At 41.3% G+C, this 9286-nt stretch overlaps 1 protein-coding gene across 1 annotated transcript in view; it reads left to right on the forward strand.

Moving 5' to 3' along the window:
* Positions 1-8979, forward strand: part of LOC309553865 (poly(3-hydroxybutyrate) depolymerase-like) — a gene marked incomplete at its 5' end in the record, with an annotated part of 61697 nt that extends 52718 nt beyond the window's left edge. Inside the window, 3 exons of the mRNA XM_082255344.1 lie at positions 2400-2525; positions 2724-2749; positions 8854-8979. Coding sequence (XP_082111470.1) covers positions 2400-2525; positions 2724-2749; positions 8854-8921 — 220 coding nt within the window. The 3' untranslated portion in view covers positions 8922-8979. The remainder of the gene's footprint in view (positions 1-2399; positions 2526-2723; positions 2750-8853) is intronic.
* Between the last annotated feature and the right edge of the window lie 307 nt (positions 8980-9286).

A 9286-nucleotide genomic window follows, 5' to 3' on the forward strand; every position in this document is an offset into this window, starting at 1 on the left:
GCACGGAGCATTCCACATTAAAAATGATGCTGTGCTGTAAAATGACTCCAGCATTGTTCTTGTTTCTTGCTGGAGGGTACCATTTTGCTGAAGCCCAGAGCCCCTGAGCAGCAGTAAATCTTTAGGCTGTCGGCAGATCGGCCTCTAGTGGCTCTGATTTTCAGCTGCTAAAGATTTTCAGAGTGCTAAAAATAAAAAAGAGAGCAACTGAGTAAGTGCAGAGCAGGGTGAGACCATGTATTACTGGATTTTAACCAGTTTACCACCGGAGGATTTTGCTGTCTTACGTCCAGGCCACTTTTTGCGATTCGGCACTGTGCGAATTTAACTGACAATTGCACGGTCATGCAACGCCGTACCCAAATGAAATTTACTTCCTTTTTTTCGAACAAACAGAGCTTTCTTTTGGTGGTATTTGATCACCTCTGCGCTTTTTATTTTTTGCGATATTAATAAAAAAATGTGAAAACTTTGAAAAAATAACAATATTTTTCGACTTTGACAGTTAAAAAATATCCAATATATTAAATTTTTGTCATATATTTAGGCCAAAATGTATTTCTTTTGGTGGCATTTGATCACCTGTGCGATTTTTACTTTTTGCGCTATATGCAAAAAAAGAGCGACAATTTTGAAAAAATAACAATATTTTTCACATTTTTTTTATATGAAATTTCCCCCCCAAAAAATGTAAAAATCTAAATTTTTTAACTTTTTTTGCCAATTTGTTTTCTGCTACATATTTTTGGTAAAAAAAAAATCTCAATAACCGTATTTTGATTGGTTTGCGCAAAAGTTATCGCAGCTACTAACCACGGGAAATTTATGTCATTTTTATTGTTTTTTTTTAACTAGTAATTGCGGCGATCTGGCGGCGATCTGTCGGCGATCTGCGATTTTTTTTGCGGGACTGCGTCATTGCGGCGGAACAGATCGGACCCTTGACTGACATTTTTCACACTTTTGGGGGTACCAGCGACATTACTACAGTAATCAGTGCTATAAATATGCACTGTTACTGTAAAAATGACACTGGCAGGGAAGGGGTTCATTTTTATTGGTGATCAAGGGGTTAATGTATGCCTGGTGCTTACTGACGTGTGTGGGGGGAGTTGACTGTGTGACACAGGGACAGATCGCAGGTTCAGCTATGCTGAATCCTGCAATCTGACCCTGCCTGTCACTTAGGAGATCCGCCGGCTTTGTTTACACAAGCAGACGGATCTCCACACTCGATCCCCGACGATCGGCAAAGAGCGGCGGTGATCACCACCGCTCCTCCCCTGGCCCGACTCTCACTGTAACTGAATACAGCGGGAGCGAGCCTCTGGTGGCGCGCACGCGCCGCCCACAAGGAGAGTAGTCTACGTAGGTCTACGTCGTTGGACGGAATCGAACCACTTTGCCGCAGTAGCACCAATGTGAGCGGTCGGCAAGTGGTTAAACAGTATAGACGCCTATTTTTAATGTTTTACATCGCAATACCTACAAAAGTGGCCAGTCTATAGTGATCTAGCAGGACTTATTATTCTGACTAAAGTTCCACTTTAAGAACTGTTGTAGGTATTTGCACCTTTGCATGTTCCTGCATTGTATAACAGCAGCAGCTATCTCTTTTACACCACTGGGACTTGTCATGCAGTTTGACAGGTTCAAATCATATGACAAGTGGCACCCTATTGTCGGTAATGGAACTGTTCAAATCGGTGCGACGTTGACTTTGCTGTGTCGCACCGATTGGAAAAAGAAGTTCCTGAACTATTTTTTGGTAAAATCCGGTTTAACTTAGACATCTGTGCATGAAGTTTCACAGATGTCAGCCAAGTCACACCTGAGGTCGCTCTTACATGTGGCTTTGAAATTGTGTGATTTCATGTGAAGTTGCACAATTTCAAAGTCGGATTCGCTGAGACCCAATTTAAGCAAAACTATTATGTTATGACCCCATTATTTCTCCTCCCCTTTTTTAATTGCTCTCACTATTCTTTGCTTTGTGTTTGCATTAGCCAAAAAAAAAAGTTAAAGCCCCTGAATAAGGTGCACAATGGGAGGGCTAATTCAAAACATATGGGAAACACAAAATACCGCATTCCCCTGCGTTCAACCCCATTAAAGTAGCAAAGGGGACCAAGAAAACCTGCCTTTAATTTATAAGAAAAACAAAGTCTTGGTTGCATACAATGCCAAATAGAAATGTGGAATCTCTGTGCTGTATGAAGGCGCCTGTGCATCCTCTGCTCCTATAGTACATATTCCCTTAGTGAAAAGGATAAGCGTTGAGTTTGCCAATTACTTGAAAAGTTTCAAAAATGCAAAACAAATGCCGGTTCTTTAGGCTTGTGTTAATGAGGCCATATCGCAGGCTGATTTTTGGATCAAGCAGTGTTTTTTCTATGCAGGGAGAAGCTCAGTGATAAATACGCCAGAAACACCGGATACAACCAAGTCGCTGATCTGAATAATTTCATCATCCTCTATCCTCAAGCCAAATCTAACATGTCTAACCTCAATGGATGCTGGGACTGGTAATTATACCGATAATACTGTACATTCTCCATTCTATAGAAATGTAGCAAACTGCAGATCAAATCAGCCAGAAAACAACTGTGTATCATAATATTCATAAAAGAAACAAAGATATCTTTTTATTATGAAATGATTACAAAATATTATACAGCTGCAGGATCTGAGATCTAATGACATTTTTTCTGTCTCTCGGACAGGTGGGGATTCAGCAGTAAAGAATACGGTAGGATATTTCTGTTTTTCATAGTTACACAAATAAAGTACGCCTTTCTTGGGGAACTAGCTGTCTCCCCTGCTAAAAATGCTAATTACCTGGCTGTCTAAAGCTGTAATGTGAGTCACTGCTCTGTGACAGACATACGGTACCTAATCCTGATATTTGCGCTTATTCCTGGTCAGGAACTGGTACCAAATCAGTGGATCAGCGTGACAACTTCAGGCCTGCCCAGGCTACCCCCTTCAATCCAACTGGCCGTTAGGGTGTGGACTATGGATCGGCCGATTATCGGCAAAGCCGATATATTGAGGGCCGATATGCACTTTTCCCGATACATCGGAATTGGCCCCAGAGGTTACCGATATTACTGATATTTAGGCAAAGTGCTGTACCGGAGTGATGCCTTCAGATAGAGGCATCACCCCGGTAGCGGCGTCCATAACCGACGGTTGGCTTTCTTGTAATGACAACCGATGCGGCTGAGAAGCCGCTCGGCTGTAATTACCAGGAGCGGGAGGGGACGTCCCTCCCCTCCCGCCGCCTTCCGCGGCTCACCTGGGTCTCCCGTCCCAGCGGGAGACCCAGGCAACCAGCCTGCACGGCCGCGGAAGACCCGAACAAAGCCGCATTCGGCTCTGATCGGGTCTCCATGACATCACTTCCGGGTACTCGGCAACAGATTCAAAAGAATTACAGCTTGCAAAACAGCCAAACTTGGAGTTTTTAATGCTTTTAAGTGCAGAGGAGGGGTTTGGGGTCTTTTAGACCCCCAGAACCCTCCACAATAGTACCTGTCAAGTAAAAAAAAAAAAAAAAATGTTTTTTTAAATGTACGAAAATATCGGCCCATATCGGCGGATACCAATACGCGATGACCAAAATATCGATATCAGCAATGAAAAAACTATATCAGTCGATCCCTAATGTAGACCACACCCCATTTAACCTAGCATACCGCAATCACTGATATTCTTTATTGCTATTCTCTTAAACAAACCAGGGTGGATTTGATTTAAATTAAATCCCGATTTAAATCATGATTTAAATCACTAGTAAAAAGCCTTCATTTTAATCAACATGATTTAAATCATAATTTTTAAAGAGCAACTGTCATCTCTGTCCTGCAGCGGCTCCTCCTCTGACCCTCTGTTGACTCCTATTCACTTTAATAGGATAGCTGGTGATGTGGCAGTGACATAACAAGGTGAGGGACGTAGAGGCAGCAGGTGAATAGATGCTCGCTAACAGACGCTGCCATAATGGATCTGAAATGACAGGTGCTCTTTAAATGTAAGGACTCCTTCTTGCTGGTAGTTAGTGTGAAATTGTGTGATTGCATGAATGCAGTGCATGTTATCTGAACGTGCAGAGCTTGGATTCCTTGAATGAGTTTACCAAAAATGTGCAAAGTGCCGAATATACATACAGTATATGCATAATATATCCATAACTAAGCTCCATTTCATGCTGAATAAACAAAACTATGAATGTAACTTAAATTGAAAACTTTCTTTAGATATATTTTTACTCCAAAAGCATTTTATTAAAATAAATTTGATAAAAAAAAAAACTGATTTCAAGCGGAGTTCCACCCAAAAATGGAACTTCCGTGATTTTGCTTCCTCCCCCCCTCCGGTGCCACATTTGGCACCTTTCAGGGGGGAGGGGGGAATGGGTACCCGTTTTTGACAGGTACCCCTTTCCCTCTTCCAGGACATGGGCTGCTGCGCCTCCTCCTTCCCCCTGCCGCCGAGCCAATAGGAATGCGCAGCGCGCTTCGCCCATGTGCAGTAGGTACCCTTTCCCAGAATGGCGGCGGCAGCACCCAAAAGCCGATACCAAAATCGGCTTTGGGTGCCGACATCGCTAGACTCCAGAACAGGTAAGTGTCTATATATTAAAAGTCAGCAGCTACAGTATGTGTAGCTGCTGACTTTCAATTTTTTTAGGGGAAGGCAGAACTCCTCTTTAAATAAAGAAAATCAGATTTTTTTTTTTTTGATTTTTATAAAAAAAATCATACATTTTTATCCACCCTGAAACAAACCTATTTTATACCCAATCATTTATGCTGATACTCCTGAAGTATCCATTCTGTCTAATTAGAAATGCTTAGGCTTTGTCCTTTGACATATGGATCATGTAACCATCCTGGTATAGGCAAAATAAAAAATTACGTATATGATGCAGTCTTTCACTAGCATTTAGTCTCTCCTGTATTTTGGTTTTTAGTACCTGTTGATTCTGTCAGTAGATTCATTATTATTAGAGTTGAGCGAACACCTGGATGTCCGGGTTCGGCGGGTTCGGCCGAACTTGAAAAAAAAGTCTGGGTTCGTGACCCGAACTTTACCCCGATCCCGAACCCCATTGAAGTCAATGGTGACCCGAACTTTTGAGTACTAAAATGGCTCTAAAAAAAACATGGAAAGGGCTAGAGGGCTGCAAATGGCAGCAAAATCTTAAGAGCAGTAAAGTATGAATGAAAAACTGAAAAATAATTGTCCCCTTAAATTGGTGCTTTTTGAATAGCAGATTACAACAGCAGTGTCTAAACGCTGTATGTCAGTGTCACAGTAAAGTATGAATGAAAAACTGACAAAATTATTTTTTTACCCTTAAGTTGGTGCTTTTTGAATAGCAGTTTAGAACAGCAGTGTCTAAACACTGTAAGTCACAGTAAAATATGAAGGAAAAAAAATTAATTTTTTTTAAAATCCAGATTAGGCAGACACATATGCACTGAGCTTGCATTACATGGCCGCTACACACCGCATGCCGCCCAACTAACAGACTGATAAAAGTTTTTTTTCTCCCTCCTCCTCACTGGGCTCAGGTCAGGGCAAAAAGATCTTGCACTGCACCCCCACACAATAAAATAGATGTAGATCGCTGTCTGATTAAAGAAGATTCTTCCTATTCTTTCCCTGAAAGCAATCTCCAGCCTGCCCCTACAATAATCTCCTATCTCTCCCTCAGCAGCATCAGGAACCTCTCCCTACAGTAGTTAGAGCAGAGTGACGTGCGACGCTACCTGACTCCAGCTTATATAGAGGCTGGGTCACATGCTGCACTGGCCAATCACAGCCATGCCATTAGTAGGCATGGCTGTGATGGCTTCTAAGGGCACACTAGTTAAACGCTTGTTGATTGTTAGCCCTGCAGCTGTTGAAACCACGCCATTAAAACCGTGCCAAAACATGAAATAAATTACCGAACAACGGACTGTATCCCGAACATACAGTAAAATGTTCGGGTCCCGGTTTGGGTACCGAACGCCCAAAATTCCGGTACGATCCCGAACAATATAGTCCGTGCTCCCTCAACCCTAATTATTATCCCTTTCCTTTAACAGGGTGTCAACACTGCTGTGTGATTTCACTGCAAAGCAAACAGCGTTATCACCCTCTGGGCAGGGTAGTCTTAGATGGACATGGAGTTTTAGATGAACTTTGAAGCATAACTCCACTTTTGTTGAGAAAAAACATTCCCCTCTGGGTGATCTCTGTACATTGCAAGGATTATAACAAACTTTGTTGCAGATTCCTACCTTTTGTTATTCTGAAGAAATCCCTGTTTGTTCCTCTGTGCTGAGTGAGTCAAATGGGAGTGGCTTCATAATTATCTATCAGCTGTGGCAGCTGCAGGGCTCTAATGAGGAAAGCTGCTGGGTCTGCATCCCTTTAGATGTGTTCTATTGGGAGTATCTCACCAAAAATGAAATTTTTGTTGCAGGGGATGCCAGAAATCTAAATTGTATCTTAGGCAGACTTCTGGGAAAATTGGTGAGCCAATCACACAAGCAGGAAATGATGATTCTGGGGTGTGGTCAGTAAACATTCCGTGTGCAGAACAGCTCCAGGTAGCCATATTGCATTTTCAGAAAATTACAACAGCTGCAGATAGAAAAGGAAAAGTAATTTTTAATAACATTCAATTACAATATGATTTGTGTCGCAATTGTATATGCTATATATTTTTTTCTTTATTTTTCGATTTTTTTCCCCATGAAAGTGGTGCTATCCTCTAAGGCTGGGTTCACACTGAATTGGTTGCGGGTTTCCCCAAATTCAATTTGCATGACAGGAGAGTGTGCTCTCAATGGAGCTTTGGGGTGGCCTGCAGGGCACATTGTAAAAGGGTCCTGTGCGTCTTGGACTCTGTTTCAGGAGTGAATACAGGCAAAAAGTCTGACCTGATTCCGGTACCGGACCCCAAGGCACGAACCCGCGGCCACATCAGTGTAAACAAACAAATTAAAGACAAACTCCAGCTTACACTTTTAAAGCAATTACAGCAAGTTTTATTTTTCTTTTGGAAAAAAAGGTTTAACCACTTTCCGACCAGCGACATAGGTGTACATCGATAGATTTCAAGGGGTTATACCGGGATAATTCAGGCTGCAGGCATCATCCCGGTACCATTTTTTTTTAGAAACAGCGGTCGTCTCTCTTGTGAAAGCAATCCTAGGAGCTAACTAGCCGCTGGACTGAGGGGGAGGTGGTATCTGCGGAACGTCCCCTCCAGCCCCCTTCTGGGGCTTTACTGGGATCTCCTGTCCCACTGGAAGTCCTAAACAACCAGCCAGAATTTTCTGCTGGCTAATCATAGAGACAGTCAAAGACTGGAGCGGCTTTGAATGCCTCTATGATATAGGAACCCACAATCGATGATCTTACATCTCTTCTGGTTTCCCAGGAAGTAAATTGTGCTATATTTAAAAATGACAAGCATTTGATCACACATTTTGGTGTGATCAAATGCTTTTAAGGGAAAAGGAGAGATCTGGGATATTATAGACCCCAGATCTTTCCATAAAGAGCACCTGTCACATGCCAATTGCTGTCACAAGTGACACTCATTGTGACAGCAATAAAAGTGATCAAACAAAAAAAAATTGTAAGCGACAGTGTAAAAATAAAGAAAAATAAATAATTTTTTTTTAAAAAATGTAAAAGTGCCCCGTCCCCCTAAGCTCGTGTGAAAAAAGGTGAACGCATGAATCGGTCACACACACAAACAGCGATCATCCCACACATGTGAGGTATCACCACGAACATCAGATCATGGGCAGTAATTCTAGCACCAGACCTTCTGTGTAAATATAAAGTGGTAACCTATAAAGGCGTGGTCGCACATGGATAGTAAAATTTACGTTGTTTGTCATCGTTGCATGAGTGTGCACAATTTTAAAGCATGACATGTTTGATATCTATTTACTCTGAGTAACATCATATTTTATATTTTACAAAACAAAATGGGGTTATGTAGTGTTTTTTTCATTAAAATTAAAAAAAAGTGTAATTTATTAAAAAAATTGCGGGCTAAAAAAAAAAAATGCGCAAATACCGTGTGACATAAAAAAAAATCACAACACCCGCCAATTTATTCTCCAGGGCCTCTGCTTTAAAAAAATATATATAACATTTAAAAAATTATGTAATGTTTCAGGGTTCTAAGACATTTTCTAGCAAAAAATACTGATTGTTACAAAAAAGCGCCAGAAAAGTCCTGGTCTTCAAGTGGCACATGAATAAAAGCTGACCATTATAGGCACCCCAGACAGTGTAATATGGTTTGTTCTATGCCCTGTAACTGACACTTTTGCTGGACAGCTTGACTTGTTCAAGGAGTGGAAAAATACTGGCAAGGTCAATGGGTAAAAAGACTATGTTGTAAGGGGTAATCAGAAGAAAAAAACTGCTTTGTTAATACTACCGACTGACTGCATCATATACTGTACGTCATTTTTTTTATTTTCCCTGTAGTCCCCCTTTAAAGGGATTCTTAAGTTAGTTTTTAAAAAAAATGAAAAGTCAGCAGCTACAAATACTTGTTTAAGGATCCAGCTCTGTCCTCCCCCGTGTTGGTTCTTCGCGGGTCTTTGGGTCCCCAGTGCTGGCATGTTTAGTGTGGGAAGCTGGCTGTGACTCCTTGCGGCTTCACAGCCGGCTTCCCACTGTGAGAAGAGGAGGGGAGGAGGACATAAAGTGGAAATTCCCCTTTATTGTGAAGTTCCTCTTAAGTAAAGTCCCATTTGTCTACAATTACACCAAGAAACAAAGTATATGCATCTCTCCAGTGACACTAACCCTACTCACCTTTTTCAGCTAACAAGAATGGACACCAGATGGTCGGCGTTGAAAGGATGATGCTGAGGACTTTGGGACAGTATTAAAGTTTTCACAGCAGCGGAGATGGAATAGTGGGGTCACCCACCAGTGGACTGACTGTTACAAATTTCTTGTAATTTCTTGTAAAAAATGAAAACATTAATGAGAAAATCCCCATCCCTCCCTTGATATCTTGTTCAACATCATCCATTACTGGGGAGACACTTCTGTTGTCGATGGAGTAAGAAGCTTTGAAGAACAAAATGTTGACTCAGAATTCTTTGTGAATACTAACCCGACATTTCCTATCATAACCAGAGAATTCTTTATGTTACAAAAGTACATTCATAAAGTTTTGTAAGATTTAATTTCCTGAATATAAATTCTAACTGTTGCAACTTATGTCTTTTATTTTCCTGAAATCAAGTTT

This window comes from Pelophylax lessonae, assembly GCF_965119305.1.
Source record: "Pelophylax lessonae genome assembly, chromosome: 4".
Classification (NCBI taxonomy): Eukaryota; Metazoa; Chordata; class Amphibia; order Anura; family Ranidae; genus Pelophylax; species Pelophylax lessonae.